General features: G+C 44.3%; 1 protein-coding gene across 1 annotated transcript; it reads left to right on the top strand.

Annotated features, from left to right (window-relative positions):
- Positions 1 to 3,246: 3,246 nt before the first annotated feature.
- Positions 3,247 to 8,882, top strand: Marcks (myristoylated alanine rich protein kinase C substrate). Its single transcript, XM_021229074.2, has 2 exons — positions 3,247 to 3,780; positions 5,364 to 8,882. The coding sequence occupies exons 1-2, from the start codon at positions 3,679 to 3,681 to the stop codon at positions 6,213 to 6,215; spliced, it is 954 nt and encodes a 317-aa protein (XP_021084733.1). The 5' UTR covers positions 3,247 to 3,678; the 3' UTR covers positions 6,216 to 8,882.
- The last annotated feature ends 12,713 nt before the right edge of the window (positions 8,883 to 21,595 follow it).

The raw sequence follows: 21,595 nt of genomic DNA on the forward strand, positions 1-21,595 counted from the left end.
ATACAGCATGCCCTCAAGGGACTGTGAAATGATCTCTAAAGTTAAGTGCTCATGTTTTATGGAAATGTAACTTTGAGATCTCTTAAACATACTCAGGGAATCCTTAAAGAAGATGATGTACAGATAATCGACATTGTCTTACATTTATTGTTTGTTGTTGTGTGTGTGCCGGAGGAGGCAGTATGTGCCAGTGTATATGATAAGGTCTGGGAACAACTTGCAAGAGTTGCTTCTCTCTACCCACCATCTGGGTCCTGAGGTGAGATCTTGGGTTTTCAGACTTGAGGGCAAGCACCTTTACGTATGGTGCCACGTCGACGGTCCTTAAACACATCTTTCGAAAATTTCAGAGCAGAATAAAATGGTAACACAGACTGGCCATAGTGAAAACAACTGTTAGGTGCCAGCACTTGAGAAGCTGAGCCTGTGAGTCACAAGTTCTAGACCAGCCTGGGCTGCAAAGAGTTGGCGATCAGCCTGTATGATAACTACAGTAAGACTGTATTGTCACACACACCACATCCTTCCAAAAAACAGTGCAAATGAGGAATGACAGCCTGTTTTTCTCCCTGTTGAGTTGGCTACAGGCGCCAAATTCCTATTTTTAATGTCTTTCTGACTTCTTTAATCCCACTTACATAAATGCATTTGGCGATTTTGTTAAAACCCCTTGGCTCCACGAGGGAGACCACCAGAATGTTGAGGCGCTTCAGTACTCTAAGACCAGCAGTTTCACAAGCTTGCAGGACTACCAAATTCAGCCTCATCTCTTTTCCAAGCCCTGACCCCCCCACCCATCCTCGTCCTCTCCAGCATACCCATCAGGCTTAGTGGGCACCTGAGAAGGGCGGAGGGGGACGGAAGAGGGGAGCAAGATCTAGAGCTCGGCCCAAACCCTTCTCCCCACCCACTCTCCCGGGGACCTCCAGCTTTCCAACTACGCTGGAAATGTATTTTTCTTATCCAAACGAAATCACGTCTTCAGCTGCAAAGTAGGGACCGCAGGAGGCCAGCCCGCCTGTTTACACTCTTTGGCAGGCTCCCGCGCTGCTGCGGGGACTGATTGGCTGGCTCCCTCCCACTGACGCTCTACAGCCCCGCCCCGTCGCTGCCATCTGCTCCGCACGGGTCCCGGGGTCTTCTCCAGACCCATTCCCTCCGCCCCTCCCCTCGGGCGCATCCCCGCCCCCCACCCCGCCGGACTCCGCCCCTTCCCCCTCCCGGCGCCGCGGGCTCTGAATCTTCCCCGGGGTTGCCTGGGAGACGAGCCGATACCAGGCAAATAGGCATTGGAGAAAGAAAAGGGGGGAAAGCTGCCTGTTAACAAAGGAGCCATAAAAGCAGCCCCCGAACGTCTGGGAGAAAATCCGAAAGCGAACTAGCAATCACCCCAATTTAAAACCGGAGAGGGACTCAGAGGAAGGGGCAAGGTTCCCGTGGGGGTGGGGGGACAGATTGCCTTTTGAGCTTTTGGGAATCTCCTGGATGGTGGAGTTGGATCAGCCCAGTTGGCTTTTCAAGTTGGAGCTGCAGAGAGGGATTCGCGTCCATCCTGACGGCTGGGGTCTCAGGCCAGGCCAGGAGGCTCCCTTATGGGTGCTAACACGTTGGTTGGCAAGATGGATTTCGACGGAATGATTCTTCCAGCTGCTCTGTGGAATATGACTTCGGGACTGAATAATGATCTAAAAGAACTGGGCAGTCAGGACATGAAGCTTCATGCAACGATGTTCTGCACAGTGACTGTCAAGCAGCACTCGAACAAAGGGTTATTGGCTTGAACCAACTGTCCTTTTCACTCAAAGTGTGACCTATTTCCCTACAATGAAATAAAACTGGCAATTCCGAGCCAACACCAAGAAAAACGAACCATTCCCTCGACTGCTGGCCTCCATCGTTCATGTTGCACGGTCGCTAAATGCAAACGACAAAAGATGGCTTGGATTTTTTTTTTCATGAGAGAAATTATGGGTGGTAGAGGAATGTTTATTAGGTTGCACCCTCTATTCCCCCTCCCCTCCAGATACATTAAATCAACGCCTTGTCTTTCACACACTAACTGCGCCTGGTGCTTCGGTGGCAAGGAGTATAGTGACCCAGGGAGATATCCTACACAGCGCTGTAGAGCTTTGCCTCTCGCCCGAGTTAGACGTGGAGTCTCCAGGGATTTTCTTGCTGTCTCTGAACATTGCAGGCGATTTCTTCTGAGACTCTGAATCGGTCTTTTAGAATTTTCTCGCGGCTGCCTCCCTTCCAGGAGCACACTCGCTGCTTTGCACGCACACGTTCAAAAATGAAAGTCCCTCCGATGTTGGCAGCAGGCTTTGAAAGCAACCCTGTCGACGAGAGTAGCAGCCTCCCAGCTGTAAATACGGATTCGCACACTCAAGGCTCTGTCTCGTTTTATCACAGAGGAAACTAATTATGTCGTTTCATCCAGTGATAAAATGCAAGTAGGTTCGATCTTCTGCAAATGGTTCTCACAGTGTTTTGTGGAAAAGTGATCGCTAATTGGTATAGTCGGAGAGACGTGATTTGAGGCGCTCCAAGGACCAATCTCAAAATATTTTATTTCACGCCTGTGGGAGAGGGAAAGGAGCATGGCTTAGTCTGTTTGCTGCTTCGCATTTCCCCCATCTGGCCTACAGACCTAATTCCAACTGGAGATCTCACTAAATGAAATTCGATATTCGTGGTTTAAAAACCTTTCAGTGTGGGACGATTTACCAATTGCAACAAAAAACAAAAATCAAAAAACAAGAAAAAAAACCCCAAACCCTTGCGCACTATCTGTGAAACCCATATGGAACGCGGAGAAAGAAAACATGCTACGCGCACACAGATCCTACCCATTGTCTTTAACACTTGCAAACACACTCATACACGTAAACACACGGGAAGATGGGGGAGGGGAGAGAGTGGCGAGAGACAGACACGGATATAGACCGACAAGAGTCAATGCGAGTCAAGTTAACGCTTTCTCCGCCCCCATCCATAAGTACCCCCTCCCGTGTTAATTGATTCCAAACAAAGCAAGCCAATCAAGAGATGCATGATTATATTCAGGCCGAGGGAGACGAGAAGCACGTATTTTTTAATTGATTTATTTATTTGGAGGACATTAATTCTCGGTCTGAGGCTGATTTTCAAACCGTTTGCAAAGCGCGGCTCCATTGTTCGCCCGGAGCGCAGGCCCCGCCCCCTGCTTTGTGTGCGGCGTGCGGATTGGCCAGCGCGCGCGGGGGCCGCGTCAGCGCCCGCGAGCCCATTCATCTGTGCACTTGGGCGTTGGACCCCGCATCTTATTAGCAACCAGGGAGATTTCTCCATTTTCCTCTTGTCTACAGTGCGGCTACAAATCTGGGATTTTTTTTATTACTTCTTTTTTTTAAAAAGCTACACTTGGGCTCCTTTTTTGTGCTCGACTTTTCCACCTTTTTCCCTCCCTCCTGCGCTGCTGCTTTTTTGATCTCTTCGACTAAAATTTTTTTATCCGGAGTGTATTTAATCGGGTCTCTTCTGTCCTCCTCGCCACCCCCACCCCCTCCCTCCGGTGTGTGTGCCGCCGCCGCTGTTGCTGCTGCCGCTGCCGCTGCTGCTCGCCCCGTCGTTACACCAACCCAAGGCTCTTTGTTTCCTCTCTTGGATCTGTTGAGTTTCTTTGTTGAAGAAGCCAGCATGGGTGCCCAGTTCTCCAAGACCGCAGCGAAGGGAGAAGCCGCCGCGGAGAGGCCCGGGGAGGCGGCTGTGGCCTCGTCGCCTTCCAAAGCAAACGGACAGGTAAATTCTAGCCGTGGTTCTGGGCATTTCTTGGGTGTCTTTCTCTAATCTGGACGCCTCTCCTTCCCGCTGGTCGCGCCCGAGGCGCATTCCGGGGAGAGAAGAGTGGCCAGATCCTGAAAGTTAAATGGGAGACGATAGCCTAAATTGTCAATTTTTCATAGTTGGGGTGCCCCCCACCCCTACCCCAAAGGAGTGGTTCCTAAGGATCCTGACGAATTCTTGAGTAGAGGGGAGGAAGAGTGATAAATCGTCTAAAATGGCGTGGTTTGGAGACTGGCTGAACGTGACTAGCTGGGTGCCCCCCCACGCCCCTTCAGGTTGCGTTTGTGTTTGGGGGCCACAGCGGTGTTTGGGTGACTCTTGTGTTTATTGTCGAGACTGAGCCGTCTTTGAGATTCCTGGTGTGGTTGTGTGTGTGTGTGTGTGTGTGTGTGTGTGTGAGAGAGAGAGAGAGAGAGAGAGAGAGAGAGAGAGAGAGAATATGTGTGTGTGTGGGAAGGGGGAGCCACCGCGGATGGCGGTGGAGAAAGGCAAGCTGAGAAGGCTCGTCTTATTGTATCCAGAGGCAGTGTGCCCCACGTTCTTGGAAAGGTGGCTGGTTGGAGCTGGGCAAGCAGCCTTTTGAAGGGTCTGTTTTGTAGCTGTGTAATTACACACCCATACGACTTTTTAAATGTATTCCAGTGTGGTGGGAATATACTCAGTGGGTTTTTAAAGACCCCTTCCTGTCGGCCAAGAGGGGGCAGTTCTGGTGTTTTGGTCCGGACTGCTCCTATGAGTGGCACCTCGGCCACCCTCGAGGGCTGCCCCAGCGCTGCTGCGACCCAGGCGCAAAGCCATGGTTGGGTGGGCTTAAGAGGTCGGCCATGGCTGGGTGCTTCACAAACACCAGGCACCCACCACGCCTCTTTTCCTAGAGCAAAGGCCGTGTTACTTTCGCCTACAGTAAATCTACTGGGGCAAGACCGGCTCTGCCAAGAGGCTTTAAACCCGTTTAAAAAAAAATGCAGAAGGAGCTGCCCGGGCGCGCCCGGGTTTGCAGAATTATGGGCGAAGAAGGTGGGCGTGGAAGCAGGGCCGAGACTGCAGAAATAATGGGTTTTCCCCAACCCTGCTGGTTTCAGAGCCTCGGAGAGGCCGAGCAGCCACCTGAGCTTTGTTTGCGGACTCCCGGGCTGCGCGATCCCCGGCTCGGGGGCGCCTCGGCCTGCGGGCAGGGCCCGGCTCGGCAGGGCGGGGTGGCCCCGCCCCTGAGCGACCGCTCGCCCGCCCGCGCCCCGCTCGGTGCGGTGGAGCCGCAGCGCCCCCTGGCGGCGCCGAGCACGGGACGCGCGGCCCCAGACGCGGGGGGCTCCGGTCCTCCGGGGCGGCAGGGATGGGTGACCCGATGCACACCGGGGGACTGTGTCGCCCGGGGCTCCTGGGCTCCTCTCCGAATCCCGGGGCATCTGGGCACCCTCTGTCCAGTCGCCCGCCGCTGTCGGCGGGCCACGTGCCTAAGCTGGTCCCGGGTGGGAGGGGACCGCGCTGCCTCGGCCGCTCCGTGTGACAGTCCCCCCCCCTTTTTTTCTGCCCCGCAGGAGAATGGCCACGTCAAAGTGAACGGGGACGCGTCGCCCGCGGCCGCCGAGCCGGGCGCCAAGGAGGAACTGCAGGCCAACGGCAGCGCCCCGGCCGCCGACAAGGAGGAGCCTGCGGGCGGCGGCTCCGCGTCCCCCTCCGCAGCCGACAAAGACGAGGCGGCGGCGGCCGCGGCGACCCCCGAGCCGGGTGCCGGCGCCGCCGAGAAGGAGGCCGCCGAGCCCGAGCCCGCCGAGCCCGGCTCCCCCGCCGCCGAAGCCGAGGCCGCGTCCGCCTCCTCCACATCGTCGCCCAAGGCGGAGGACGGGGCCGCGGCATCGCCCAGCAGCGAGACCCCGAAAAAAAAAAAGAAGCGCTTTTCCTTCAAGAAGTCCTTCAAGCTGAGCGGCTTCTCCTTCAAGAAGAACAAGAAGGAGGCGGGCGAGGGCGCTGAGGCCGAGGGCGCCACCGCCGAAGGCGCCAAGGACGAGGCCACCGCGGCGGCGGCCACCGCGGCGGGAGAGGCGGCCTCCGGGGAGCAGGCGGGCGGGGCGGGCGCCGAGGGCGCGGCGGGCGGAGAGGCGCGCGAGGCCGAGGCGGCGGAGGCCGAGCAGCCGGAGCAGCCCGAGCAGCCGGCGGCGACCCAGGAGCCCCAGGCCGAGGAGCCCTCGGAGGCCGCGGGGGAGAAGGCCGAGGAGGCCGCGCCCACCGCCGCCGCCACCGCGGGCGACGCGCCCTCCGCCGCGGGCCCCGAGCAGGAGGCGCCCGCCGAGGACCCCGCGGCCTCCGCTGCCCCCACCGCGTCGCCGGAGCCGCAGGCCGAGTGCAGTCCGGAGGCGGCGTCCCCCGCGCCCGCCGCGGCCGCCGAGTAAGCGTGAGCCTCTTACGTCATCGAAGAACTTTTCCCCTCGTTTGTTTGTTGGAGTGGTGCCAGGTACTGGTTTTGGAGAACTTGTCTACAACCAGGGATTGATTTTTAAAGATGTCCTGTTTTTTTTTTTAATTTCACATTTTTTAGCAGCAAATTTTGTTCGTTCTTTTTTTTTTTAAGCCCCCCTTCCCACAGATTCCCATCTCAAATCATTGTTAACACCATTCCGACAGGTCGAGGACAGTGTAGAGCTTCCTCTGCCTTCTTTCTTCTTTCTTTGTTTTTAGTTTTTTTTTTTTTGCATCAGTATTAATGTTTTTTGCATACTTTGCATCTTTATTAAAAAATGTAAACTTTTTTTGTCAAATTTATGGACATGCCCATATATGAAGGAGATGGGTGGGTCAAAAAGGAATATCAAATGAAGTAATAGGGGCCACTATGGGAAATTGAAGCAGTGTATAACATTGCCAAGATAATATGCCACTAGAAATGATGGTGTAAAGGCTTAGTTTTTTTTTTTAAAGAAAAGTTATTACGATGTATTTTGTGAGGCAGGTTTACAACACTACAAGTTTTGAATAAGAAGGAAAGAGAAAAAAATAAATAAAAACACCAATACCCAGATTAAAAAAAAAAACGATCATAGTCTTAGGAGTTCATCTAAACCATAGGAACTTCTCGCTTATCTCCTGTTAGCTGTACCAGTCAGTGATCAAGTAGAATTACAAGTTGTATAGGCTTTATTGTTTATTGCTGGTTTATGACCTTAATAAAGTGTAATTATGTATTACCAGCAGGGTGTTTTTAACTGTGACTATTGTATAAAAACAAATCTTGATATCCTTCAGAAGCACATGAAGTTTGCAACTCTCCACCCTGCCCATTTTTGTAAAACTGCAGTCATCCTGGACCTTTTAAACACAAATTTTAAACTCAACCAAGCTGTGATAAGTGGAATGGTTACTGTTTATACTGTGGTATGTTTTTGATTACAGCAGACAATGCTTTCTTTTCCAGTTGTCTTTGAGAATAAAAGGAAAACAAATCTTCAGATGCAATGGTTTTGTGTAGCATCTCGTCTATCGTGTTTTGTAAATACTGGAGGAGCTTTGACCAATTTGACGTAGAGCTGGAATGTAACTTTGCTTACAAACATTGCTATTCAACTCCTGCTTAAGGTGTTCTAATTTTCTGTGAGCACACTAAGAGCAAAAAATAAATGTGAATAAAATGTACAAACTTGTGGTGTTTTTTTATGTTCTGAGGCTGACTTCTAGGTTAATTTTTAGGAAGACCTTGCATGCCATCAGAAGTACATTTGGTTGTGGTTTCTGAGATGACATTTTCAAGCTCTGAAGTTCACAAATCAGCAGTGTCAGATTACATATGTAGGAAGGTCTTGTACTGTGTCCATTGTTACCATTTATGTGCTTTTAGTTTGCATTTAAAAATTGAAAATTACTTTTACTGTAGTTATAGCATGCCAGAGGAAGTCACTTAAGACAGACGTGACTCGACCCTAAGACTATTTAAAATGTCTTATGAGACTATTTCATAAACCATTTTCTTGTCGTGCAGGTCCAGAAACTTAAATTTTATATCCAATAGGAGTATTGACTTCAGACTGTGCATAAGTCACGAAAAGATGGCCAGACATGTTTAAATGTTGGTGGTATATGACCTGCTAGTGTAAGGCTTAGCATTTGGCTAACTTCCAAATCATTGCTTAAATGGTGTGCTACACTTTAAGAAAACAGGTTTCTATATGGAATTAATGGTGTTGAATGGACGGCATTGTTGGTTTATGGACCATTCGCATAGCTGTAAGCTTTTTTTTTTTTTTTAATCAAAGCGTTAGCATCTTGTTATTCAAAAGGAAAGATACTTGTTTATATATTAATTCTTACTAGTTTACTTTCTCATAACTGGATATTTTTACTGGACCCTAAACTGACTGAGTTTATGGCCATTGCTACGTTAAATGCAAAGTAGTCCACCTGTTGTGCTGTTCTTGAGCAGGGTGGGGTCAGAATGAGCCACACCCGTGGCAGCACCTCATGATCACAGCGTATTCATAAAGAATAATAGCTTAGCTTTTCGATAATGCTGTAATTGAAGTAACGGATCGAAATCAATAGTTTCTTTTCTTTCTAAACACCCTCCCCACTAATGCAACCAAGTAACATTTAGAAAGAGGAAACTTGATCCCGGTTTTTTTGGAAGACTGAAGTCAAACTTGGTAACCAAAGGACTGATCTGTGGGTCTTTCCCACTTTCACCGACTTGTTCGAAAATCCCTCGTTGGCCAAGTATGGTGCCTGGTATGTAGTAGGACTCAATTGAAATGGATTCTGAAAAATAACTCCTTAAGTGAGTAGTTGAAAATACTGTGTAGAAAATGGTTCTATATTACTGGGTTTGTTCTTTTATCAGCTGGGGTTATTAAGATGCATTATTTTGATTTTAATCACTACCTAAAACACTGGGTGGTATTGATGGAGTGGCGGATTTTCCTCCAAGTGACTAAATACAATTTGACATACTTTTCATCCAAAGTTTTGTACATCCTGTTGTTTTCTAATGGAAAAAAATGTTAATATGGCTTTTTTGTATTACTAAAAATAGCTTTGAGATTAAGGAAAATAAATAACTCTTGTACAGTTCAGTATCGTGTTATTAAGTCTGTATTGGCAGTGTGTACAGTGGCATTTGCTGTGGTTATAAAACACTCACTCTGGATTATCATAATCATTTGGTCTAATTCCTATTGCTTGTAAAATAAAGTTTTACCAACTGATATAATCCAGCCTGCTAAATAGGGTGTTTTACAAATTTTATTTTTAAGTCAGTTAGAGAAAAAATGTGTTAAAGGTATTTAGGATTTAAAAGAGACATGCAATATCAAATTGCAGTTATGCTAAAGCTTATTCACTGAGTTAATGAATAAGTCAAACTTAACAACATTCGTGTTTTTCCACGAATGGCTATAAATTTAACAACTTTGCCAATCGAGTTAAGGAGTGAGGCACAGTGTTTTCTGAACTATTGTGTTAGTTTAGTTTCTTGAGACAGGCTCTTGATACGACTCAGGCTGGTTTTGAACTGACAACCCTCCTGCCCATGCTGGGGTTACAGGAGTGCAACGCCATGCACAGCTGAACTCTGAATAGATCCTTTAGGAGTTGGTGGGAGTGGGGTGTATAGCTGATTCTTTGAGCGTGTAAAAATCGGCTAACTAACAGCTGTTAGAGTGAACCTTTTTAATCATTCACTACAAATTGAACATCCTCCCCACCCCCAGTCCAGGATGCTACCCAAAGCAAGGTGTAGCAAACAGAACTAAAATCCACACATCTTCCAGTTTAGAGTGAACCTTTTTAATCATTCACTACAAATTGAACATCCCCCCCACCCCCAGTCAAGGATGCTACCCAAAGCAAGGTGTAGCAAACAGAACTAAAATCCACACATCTCCCAGTTTTAGGAATTTCAGGAGGAGCACTTGAAATTACACCCAAAAATGTCACTCTAAAACTAAGAAGTAAAGAGACTATGTATGAATTCCAATAGACTTTGCGCTTAAAGGCTTAAAAATAAAATTATTAAGGGTATAATTGGGTTACCTTTTCCCCCTTGCATTTTACCTTTACTTTAGTTACAGGAACAGCAGGAATCATAAAATCAGCTTTCACTACTTTATGCTTGTGGGTTTTTTGTTGGCTTAGTTGTAGGGAGGTCAGAACAAAATTGGAGCAGATTTTGTCTACAGTTTCTTCAACCCCAAGAGCCCTTTTGAAATCCTCTTTCCAGGACAGATTGGAAACATTTCATTATTTATAACTATGGCTCTTGTAATCCAAATGGTAATTCCTGGTTTGATCTGCCTAATGAGCTGAGAGACGGTGACTTTCCTGGAAACAACTTTCCCTACAGAGTGGAAGAGTTAGCGTCATTTTGGAAATTATTCTAGATGACAGCCATTTTTATGAAGAAGTTCTAAAAACATTTTGAATTGTAGAAGCATCTAATAAATGAATAAGTTCAAGACTCCCAAAGCAGAATCTCATTTCATATCTTTTTTGTTTTGTTTTGGGGGTCTTTTGGTTTTTTTTTTGGTTTTGTTGTTTGGGTTCGGGTTTTTTTGTTGTTGTTGTTGTGTTTGTTTTGTTTTTCAAAACAATTTCTCTATGTAGCCCTGGCAGTCTTAGAACTTGATATGTAGACCAGGATGACCTCGAACTCACAGAAATCTACTGCCTCCCAAGTGCTGGCATTAAATTCTTATACCATCTCTACCCAGCACATTTGCATATTTTAAGTAAATTTCATTTTAGTGAAGTATTTACACTCTATGAACTTTATGACTCTACTGAAATGTGAAAAAAAAACCTTACACACATGTTTGTTGAGACCTCAATGTTCAAAAATAAGATGGCGAACACTATGGAATTTGACAGTAATTATAGATTCCAACTCTGCATTACAATGATAACAGCTTTCAAGTATCTCAATATGAGCATTCCATATAATCATTTTGTTTCTGTCCTTGAAAGGCTAAATACACAGCAAAATGGCATGGTACGCGCCTAGATATACAAGGAAAACAAAATAAAATCATCCTGATAGGAAACCGAAGGATTCTGTTGGAAGATTCTGTTGCTGAGGCAGCCAAGTTAGCATTTCTGTTAACTACATTGTGCTCAGCAAAGCTGGGCCATGTTGTGTTCAAGAGACCATAAGCCTCAGCAGACCTCAGTGACAAGGCATAGTATCAACTGACTACTCCTGTTTTACCAGAACTCCGTATCCTCAGATGGAGTGCAGGAATGCTACCATTGGACTTTTGACTTTTTTTGTTTTGTTTTGGTTTTTGTTTGTTTATTTGTTTTTATGAGACAGGGTTTTTCTGCATAGCTTTGGAGCCTATCCTGGCATTCATTCTGTAGATCAGACTGGCCTCAAACTCACAGAGATACGCCTACCTCTGCCTCTCGAGTGCTAGGATTAATGGCGTTTGCCACCACCAGTTGGCTACTCTTTTGAGGGGCTGGTAGACCCTGGCTTGACTCCCTAGGAGGAAATCCAGTCACCACAATGTGCCCATGCGAAACAAAGTACCTCAGTGATAATATGTAATCCGTAAAATTACATCAAGAGTCTATGAACGTTGACGTTACACGGTCCAGATTGTTTGCTGAGAATGAGATTTAAATGCTTTCTTCTTTTCCCTGTCATTTCCTCTTTTTTGAGATGAGGGTTTCATTCTGTAGCCCAGTCTCATCTCCTACAATTCTCCATCAGGCTCCTGGAAGTTGGGTTTAATTGTTTTCCCCATTTTAATGCCTTAAGCTTGCTTTCTAAAACTGACATTTTAATTCATTTATTTTGGTTTTCATTTTTGGTTTTTTGAGGTGGGGGTTTCTCTTTGTGGCCCTGGGCTGTCCTGGAACAACTCACTTTGTAGACCAGGCTTGCCTCAAACTCAGAGATCTGCCTGCCTCTGTCTCCCTAGTGCTGGGATTAAAGGCAGTTATCACCACTCTCCAGCTTAAAACTGATGTTTTATTATTATTATTATTACCAGATTTCTAAGCAGTTCTCAAAGATTCCATGATTAGTCTCGGAAAGTTCCTTAGAAGGATACAGATGATGAGTATCCTTTAACTTGGAGAGTTTAAACTCTTCTGTTCTTCGGGTTTTGAACGATTGTTCTACCAAATCAGTTAACCTTAGTGTACAAGGGTTCTGCATGCAAGGACTCAACAAACTGGATTTCAAGTAATTAGAAAATGTTTATGTTTGGAACATTTGTAGACATTTTTCTTTACTCCTTAAATAATTCAGTGTAACAAAGCATTTATACTGTACCAGCTATTACAAGTGATTTGCAGAAGATTTCTTCAGGGGGAATATGTGTAGATTATATGCAGGTGTTTTCTATAAGAGATGTGAGTAGACTTGGGTTTTATTATTTGCAGGGGTTGAGGCGATCTATGCATTAAATTAGTTAGTGTGTGTGTGTGTGTGTGTGTGTGTGTGTGTGTGTGTGCAATATGATGTGGTGAAGTTTCCATGATATAATTTCAGATAAATGAAAATAATATGCATGACATTTTTCTCACCCTTTAATTACTAGAGTATAATTATATCTAAATGTTACCCAGATCCATCAACTTAATACCTTCTTATATGTACTGAGAAAAATGGATGTACAAGCTTTGGGAACATCCTCTAGCCTCTGGAGACATAGGTGTTAAGGTGTGGAGAGGCAGCAGACTTGGTCACCAGGCAGTACTGCTGATCTGGCAAAATGTCAAAACTTTCACAGTGAAGCATGGACACAGATATTGGCAGTGTTTGAAAAGACTGAGAACATTCTAGACCCCGGTGTCTTCTATAGCAGGATTAGCTGATGGTGCTGCTTAATGAAGTTTGGGAAGGTTGAGTTTAAATGGCCATGAGATTACATTTCTTTCTAAATAAAATACCGAGTGACGTATTTTAATGTTTTTAATAAAGTTCTGAGCATTGAATGAGGCAATAGATGGTTTAAGGTAACATTTAGAAGGAATTCAAGACATCTGGTAAGATTATAAAGAAATAAACTTATGGAATTAATCAGGCTATATTATAAAATATTATTAAGTGGAAAATTAATAATGTATCATTTCCTCTTGTCTTTGAGACATCTAGTTCATTAAGCTACAACAGTACAAAAATATGTTATATGCCTCCTGATATTTTAAATTTTTTGTTACATTTAATTCATTTGTGTGCATGTGTGTAACACGTGGATGGTAGGCCATGTGTGTGAAGGTCAGAGGACAGCTTGTGGGAATCATTTTTCTCTCCACCATGTATGTCTTGGGATAAAATTCAGTTACCCCAAAGTGCCTTTGCCTGTGAGCCATCTCTTTGGCCCACCTCTTGGCTATTTTAAGAGGTGTAAGTTACTGTCAAGATAGCTTTTCATAGCCGGGCGGTGGTGGTGCACACCTTTAATTACAGCACTCGGGAGGCAGGGGCAGGTGGGTCTCTGTGAGTTTGAGGCTGGGCTGGACTGACAGCCTCCAAAACAATACAGAGAAACCCTGTCTCATAAAAACCAAAAAAAAAAAAAAAGATAGCTTTTCATTGCTAGAGATATGGCCTCAGTCATGTATGTAGACATGAATTCATCCATAGTCCTCTTCTGTTTTCCATTGTAGTTTTGAGACAATGCGTCTGTCAAAATGCCCAAACTGGCCTCAAACTCTTGATTTTCCTGCCTCAGCCTTGGAAGTAGCTTGAGTTATATGAAGTATGTGTCACTGTCCCTTTCTTGAACCTTTAAAAGTGAGAATCAGTTCAATAATTCACAAGTAGTGTTAGCATATGCATGTGTGTGTGTGTGTGTGTGTGTGTGTGTGTGTGTGTTTGATGTTGTTTGGCTTTGCTTTCTGAAACAGTCTTAGGTAGTTCAGGCTCAGTTCAGTTCAGGCCTCAACCTTTATATGTGGCTGAAGAGTGACACTGAGCTTCCGATCCTGTCTCTACCTCCTGAGTGTGAGGATTATGGGTGGTGTATACAACCGCTCTTGGTTGATGCGACATGGGGCTTTTTGGATGCTAGGCAAGTGTTCTACCATCCAGATTTGCAAAAGTAGCATGGAAACTTTATTTAAAGCATAACAATAGAAAAGACCTAAATATACTGTAAGGAGCAATAGGCCATGGAAATAAAGACACTCAAAGGCCTAATCTTTGGTTTGGGCTCCATTTTGGGGCTCAAGATGAGGAGTTTGGCCACTAAAGGGCATAGTGAGAGTGGTTTTGGTAAATTAGGTGGTATAGTCATTTTCTACCATGGATGTTTACTTCCTTGTTGCATCTGATTTTAGCCGCATATACTCCCAGTTATGCAGAGCCACAAAGTGCTAACCAGAGGTTTCTCCCTAAAAGCTAACTTGGAGACAGTCTTGCCTTACTGTGCACACTTTCAAACCAGAGGAGGCTAGATTGGCTCTCCTGCTCTTAGGCCGTAATATATTGGGAATATGTTTGAATGGAAATTATCCAGGTTTGTTGTCAAGGGGAGGAGAAACTTATCCCATTGTTCAGAGGGAAGAGTATGTACAGCTCAAGACATACGAGATCTGAGGTCGTTAGGTGTGGTTTAGAGACCGTTGTGCATAGTGTGTTCAGGAAAAGGAAAGGGCTGTTAAATGCATGGTTAGAAGAGGGGAGTGTGCATAACCCAAACCAATAAGGGTCCCCTGATAAGTTATTTTCTATGCTCTCCTGCCTCGACAATATCATACCAAAAATTGTTTTCGATGGAACCAAAAGTGTACCCAGGGCCTTGTCCATGCTCCCTGTCATTAAGCTACATCTGTAATCCCCAAAGAATATTTCTTAAAAAGTGTGTCTACTGAAGCTTAAAACACAAAGGAAAAGATTATTGAAAATAATGAAGTTTTAACCTTTCTGTTCAGATCAAGAAGATTGCCATTAAAACCAAGTTCACAAAGCATGGCCTCTTTTTCAATTCCAGTTCTGTTATTTAAACTCTGTGAGCAGTGCATACAAATTCCATACATATACAGATAAATGAATGAGGAATATGAATATTTGATGCCATTATTAGAGTTAGAATCTTTAGGAAAATATTTCTCCTGTCTTCAGTTTTGCCACTTTCCCCATTCTCTAGTTGCGGTCTTGTCTCTGAATACTTCTTTAAAATTCTGAAGAGCTAGGTATGATGGCTCACTACAATAATCCTAGTATAGAGAATTAGAGATCACGCCATACTACATCGCAAAACCCAATCACAAAACAACAAGAAAAACAAATTAATATGTAAATTATAAGGGCAATAGTTGGAGGCAGCAAAGTGCCCACCAAGCACATGTGAGGCCTTGGACCCCAGTTCAGCCTCTACTGTTAGCAAAGGAAAGGCAGAAGGGGAGGGGCTCACAAACTACACCACAGTGTTCAGATTTGGTTAAGGGAGCTGGTTTTGACCAACATTTGAGTCTCTAGTTGCTTATATGAATTAGACTTTTTTTTAAAGACATGGTTTCATGTATCCCAGGCTGATCTTGAACTTGGAATGTAACCCTTACAGAGGAACCCATGGTTGCTTTTTAAGTTCTTAGTCTCAGTCTCATTAATAAAAGAATTTAAAAACAGAATCGGAAGGAAGTTAGAGGACAAATTTATTAGTCTGAGAGAAAAACAACAGGGCGAGCAAGCTGTAAATCTGGGTAGTGATTGGATGGTGACGGGGGAGAGGAGACAGAAGGTCATGCCTTTTGAAATAGAGTTCAAGGAAGCTGGCGAGTTTTTCACAAGCATCTGTGTGGTGGAAGGGGACCAGCTTCTTGGAAAGAAAGAAAGCATGCCCTGGCCTTTGGTCAGTACCTGAAAAGGAGATGAAGAGAAGGAAAGGGAAGAGTGTGTTAATGCTGGACCACAGATCCAAATTCAGAGGGCACCGCAGATATTCCAGGGTGTTTGTTCCACGGACACCTAGTTAGAAATGAAAAGAGAAAAGGAGAGGAGTCAGAACACTAGGGTTAGTGAACTGGGGGAGGCAGACCCCAGAAGTGCAGGGCCAGGAGGCTGTGACCCTTTACAGGACACTCACGTAGCACCCATCCTTCTAACTGTGGTATGCTCTGCACTTGCCGTGTGTGTGTGTGTGTGTGTGTGTGTGTGTGTGTGTGTGTGTGTGTGTACGTACTGTTCGTTACATGAGGTCAGGTAAGAAAGGACCCCTGACTGTCTCCACTTCTCTGCTGACTCCTTCCCTGTGTTAATCTTGATAGCTTAACCTTCAGTCCCTGTTCTGCTGCCACATATTCAAGGATGCCTTTGGACTCCATATACCCTATTTCCACCTTCCAAATGCTGAGGTTAATAGTGGGCACCACTAAACCTGTTTTTATGCAGTGCTCAAAATTGAACTGAATTGAATACCAACTCAGATATGCCCCTAGCTCTTTAATTTGATAATTAACCATTGATTTCCATGCTGTGAAAGCATAATGGTTACTACTGCCCATATTAGACAAGCAACATAGAAGAAAGTGGGCAAAAGAAAGATTAATTTAGGTCCCAGACACTTGGCCATACTTCTTGATCCGCCCGTCTCCTTCTAGGCCCAGAACACTGGACCCCAACTTCCCAGTCTTCCCAAATCCTACAGCAGACAAATAAGGGCCCCGCCAGGTTATGAACACTCTGATGCACTTCCTGTCATGCCTTACTCCTTCCACAAACTAGTACATAGTCCTAGACCAGAACCCCTTGCCACCATACCCCATCTCACAGAGTTGACAAGAATGCAATCTCCAGGCTATCAGCCACAGGTCCATCTCAACTAACTCCAAATCTACAAATCTCAGGACAAAACCAGAAACACAATGAAAATCCAAGACAATGCAGTCCCTTCCCAAATAATTACTCCCACAATAATTGGCCCCAGTGAAAGTGACTTCAAAGAATTTTCAAACAAAGAATTCAAAAGAATGATTTTAACTACACACAAGTTTAAAAAAAGCATGAAAATGAAAACAAAGAGATGGAATCCAGGCATGGTGATGTATGCCTTTATTCCCAAAACTCAGGAGGCAGAGGCAGGCAGATTTCTATGAATTCAAGGCCAGCCTGGTCTAGAAAGAAGTTTCAGGACAGCCAGGGCTACATAGAGAAACCCTGTTTTGAAAAATAAAATCAAAGGACAAACAAACCACCACCAACAAAGCAAAACAAAAGAGATAGATAAAATGAGGAAGTCAATACAAGACACAAAAATAGAACTCAATAAAGAATAGATCACTGAGAAAAAGCCAAACTACATTTATGCTGGAAATAAAACATGTAATAAGTCAAGTAGAAGTCTCAGTGGAAAGCCTCATCAACAGAATGGGCCATGTTGAAAACACAGAGTCAGGTCTGGAAGACAAAATAGAGGATCACTCAGTAAAAGTCAATGAGAAAACAATTTAAAGTACATGAACTTAACATGAGAGAGTGTGGGGACATCGTGAAAAGACCTAAACTTTGGATTATAGTCATAGGAGGAAAACACCATACCAGAGACATAAACTGTATCTTCAGTAAAGTCATAGAAGAAATTTCTCCACTCCTAGACAATTTATGGGCATTTGGGTACAGGAGGCCTATAAAACTCTGAACAGACAGAACCATAAAAGAAACTCTCCACTGCATATAATAGCTGAAACGCAGGAAAGCTTTATTAGATCATAAATAATATGCCATCATATTCCAAGATAAAAATATATTACAGAAATGTATGGCCTCTAAGCCAAAGGATACAGAAAGGAATGCTTCCATGTGAATACAAGGAATAGCACTATTAGGAAGTGTGATCTTGTTGGAATAGGTGTGGCCTTCTTGGAGGAAGTGTGTCACTGGAGATGGGCTTTGAGGTCTTAGAAGCTTAAGCCAAGCTTAGTGGCTCACTGTCTCTTCCTGCTGCCTGAGGATCCAGTTGTAGACCTCTCAGGTCTTCTCTAGCCCCATGTCTGCCTGTATACCACTATGTTTCCTGCCATGACAAGAATGGGCTAAATCTCTGAAACTGTACACCAGCCCCAATTAAATATTTTTCCTTTATAAGAGTTGCTGAGGTCATGATGTCTCTTCTCAGCAATTAAAAGCCTAACTAAGACACGGGGAATAAACGAACAAGTCCCTTAACAGGTAATCAAAAGTTGTCAAAGAAAAAACCCACAAAAATCCCTTCCTTATAAAAGTTCTGGAGAATCTAAGGAAATGGGATATATGTAACCATAATAAAGACAATATACAGCAAGCCCAAGCCAAAGCATGCGTAGAGAAAAATAGGAGAATTTTCACTAAAATCAGGAGCATGAGAAGTTTCTTTATTCTATTTATACCTGTTCAATGTAGCACTTGATATCTTAGCTAGATCAATAAGACAAGAAGAAATAAAGGGGAGACAAACAGTTAAGTATCTTAGGGCTTCCATGACTGCACTACAACATGATGGAAAGCAACTTTGCAGAGGATAGGGCTTATTTTAGCTTACAGGTTACAGTCCATTATCTAGGGAAGTCAGAGCAGGAACCTGTGAAGGGAGCTGCTTCAGAGGCTGTGGAGGGGCGCTGCTTACCAGTTTTCTCCCACTGTGAAGGGAACTGCTTCAGAGGCTGTGGAGGGGCTCTGCTTACCAGTTTTCTCCCACTGTGAAGGGAGCTGCTTCAGAGGCTGTGGAGGGGCTCTGCTTACCAGTTTTCTCCCACTGTGAAGGGAGCTGCTTCAGAGGCTGTGGAGGGGCGCTGCTTACCAGTTTTCTCCCACTGTGAAGGGAGCTGCTTCAGAGGCTGTGGAGGGGCTCTGCTTACCAGTTTTCTCCCACTGTGAAGGGAGCTGCTTCAGAGGCTGTGGAGGGGCGCTGCTTACCAGTTTTCTCCCACTGTGAAGGGAGCTGCTTCAGAGGCTGTGGAGGGGCTCTGCTTACCAGTTTTCTCCCACTGCTTTGCTGCACCTGCTTTTTTATATCATCCAGGATCACCCAACTAGGGATGATGGTACCACTCACAATGAGTTTGACCTTCCCACATCAATCATTAATCAAGAAAATGGCCCAACAGGCTTGTTTACAGGTCATTCTGATGGAGGTATATTCTCAGTTGAAGTCCTCTCTTCTCAGACAACTCTAACTTGTGCAAAAAATCACTAGCTAGCGTGGAAAGGGAGAATTCACAGCATCTTTGTTTCCGGATGATATTATCCTATTCCTTAAAAGACCTCAAAAGCTCCATCAGAGAATTGCTATAGCTGATGAATACATTCAGGAAAGTAGCAGGTTACTAAGTTAACATAGAAAAAATCAGTCACTTCTTGTATACCAAAACCAAACATATGCAGGAAGAATCAGGGAAACAATCCCATTCACAATGATGTAAAAAACTATCTGAAAATGAATCTAACCAAGGAAGGGAGAGATGTGTACAACAAAAGCTTTATGACATGGAAGAAATGAATTGAGGAAAACATCAGATGTCTTAGTTTGCTTTATGGTGGCTGTGATGCTGACCATGACCAAAAGCTACTTGAGTAGGAACAGTTTTACTTATGCATTTATTTAGTTTAGCTTGTATCAAGTTGAGAAAAAAAGAACCTAACCCTAACCAAAACAATTGACCCCTAGTCAACTTGGCACACCAGCTCAATACTTTTATACAATAGTCTCTCCTTTCTTGTTTATCCCCAAGATCTCATCTTAATATCAGTGTCACACTATAAAACATTCCAAGTGTCAAAAGTCCCACAGTCTTTAAGCGTTCACACTTTAAAAGTACAGTGTCTTTAAAATATCCAAAGTCTTTCAATTATAGGCCACTGTAAAAATCAAAATAAGGTAAATACTTTTGTACTCCAAGAGAGAAGAACCAGGGCACAGTCACAAACAAAACTAAGCTAGAACAGTATGAATAGTGTAAAGTCTCATGTAGGACTCATGATCTGAACTCCAAAGGGTCTGGTCAGTTCTACTTCTCCAGCTTTGTCATTTACAGTATACATACAGACACAGAGTAGGGGAGAGGATAGAACATGGGAGGGGAAGGGACCAGAGGAAAGAGGAGGGGAGGAGAGGAGAGGGTAGGGAGTGGGCAGAGGAGAGGAGAGGAGGGAGATATTTACCAACTAGATGCCTTTTTCCCAGATATGTGTAGGTTTGTGTCAAGCTGACAAGCCAACAAGCATAAGTGGAGGAGTGTTCCTCTTTCTCCACATCCTCTCCAGCATAAACTATCTTTGGAGTTTTTGATTTTAGCCATTCTGACAGTAGTGAGATGGCATCTCAGAGTGGTTTTGATTTGCATTTCCTGAATGGCTAGGGATGTTGAGCACTTTCTCAAGTGTCTGTCAGCCATTTTAGACTCCTTTACTGAGAATTCTTTATTTAGCCCACTTTGATTGGATCCTTTGGTGTTTTGGAGACTTGCTTCTTGAGTTCTTTGTAAATTTTGGAGATCAGCCCTCTGTCAGATGTGGGGTTAATGAATATCTTTTCCCAATCTGTGGGTTGCCTTTTTGTCTTGCTGATTGTGTCCTTTGCCTTACAGAAGCTTCTCAGTTTCAGGAGGTCCCATTTATTAATTGTTGATCTTAGTGTCTGTGCTACTGGAGTTATGTCAGGAAGCGGTCTCTGTACCAATTTGTTCAAGGGTGCCTCCCACTTTCTCTTCTAACAGGTTCAGTGTGGCTGGATTTATGTTGAGGTCTTTGATCCATTTGGATTCAAGTTCTGTGCATGGCAATAGACGTGGTTCTATCTGCAGTCTTCTATATGCCAATATCCAGTTATGCCAGCACCATTTGTTGAAGATGCTTTCTTTTATCCATTGTATAATTTTAACTTCTTTGTCAAAGATCAGGTGTTCATACATGTATGGGTTAATGTCGGGGTGTTCAGTTCGATTCCATTGGTCTATCTGTCTATTTCTGTGCTAATACCCAGCTGTTTTCAGGACTATAGCTCTGTAATAAAGCTTGAAGTCAGGGATGGTGATGCCTTCAGATGTTGCCTTGTTGAACAGGGTTGTTTTGGCTATCCTGGGTCTTCTGTTTTTCCATATAAAGATGATTATTTTTCTTTCAAGTCTGTGAAGAATTGTGTTGGGATTTTAACAGGGATTGCATTAAATCTGTATATTGCTTTCAGTAAGATTGCCATTTTTTACTGTGTTGATCCTACCTATCTGAGAGCATGGAAGATATTTCCATCTTCTGGTGTCTTCTTTAATTTCTTTCTTTAAAGACTCAAAGTTCTTGCTATACAGGTCTTTCACTTGTTTGGTTAGCATTACCCCCAAGGTATTTTATGTTGTTTGTGGCTATTGTAGAGGGTGATGTTTCTCTGATTTCTTTCTCAGCCTTTTTATCGTCTGTATATAGGAGGGCTACTGATTTTCTTGAGTTGATCTTGTATCCTGCCACTTTGCTGAAAGTATTTATCAGCTTTAGCAGTTCCCTGGTAGAGTTTTTTGGGTCACTTATGTAAACTATCATATATATCATCTGCAAATAGTGAAAGTTTGACCTCTTCCTTTCCAATTTTGTATCCCCTTGATCTCCTTTTGTTGTCTTATGGCTCTAGCTAGAATTTCAAGTACAATATTGAAGAGGTATGGAGAGAGTGGGCAGCCTTGTCTTGTTTCTGATTTTAGAGTAATCGTGTTGAGCTTTTGTCCATTTAGTTTGATGTTGGCTGTTAGTTTGTTGTATATAGCTTTTATGATGTTTAGGTATGTTCCTGTTATCCCAGATCTCTCCAAGACCTTTATCATGAAGGGATGTTGGATTTTGTCAATGGCTTTTTCAGTATCCAGTGAGATGATC

The sequence above is a fragment of the Mesocricetus auratus genome, unplaced genomic scaffold (assembly GCF_017639785.1).
Source record: "Mesocricetus auratus isolate SY011 unplaced genomic scaffold, BCM_Maur_2.0 Super-Scaffold_100018, whole genome shotgun sequence".
In the NCBI taxonomy this organism is placed as follows: Eukaryota; Metazoa; Chordata; class Mammalia; order Rodentia; family Cricetidae; genus Mesocricetus; species Mesocricetus auratus.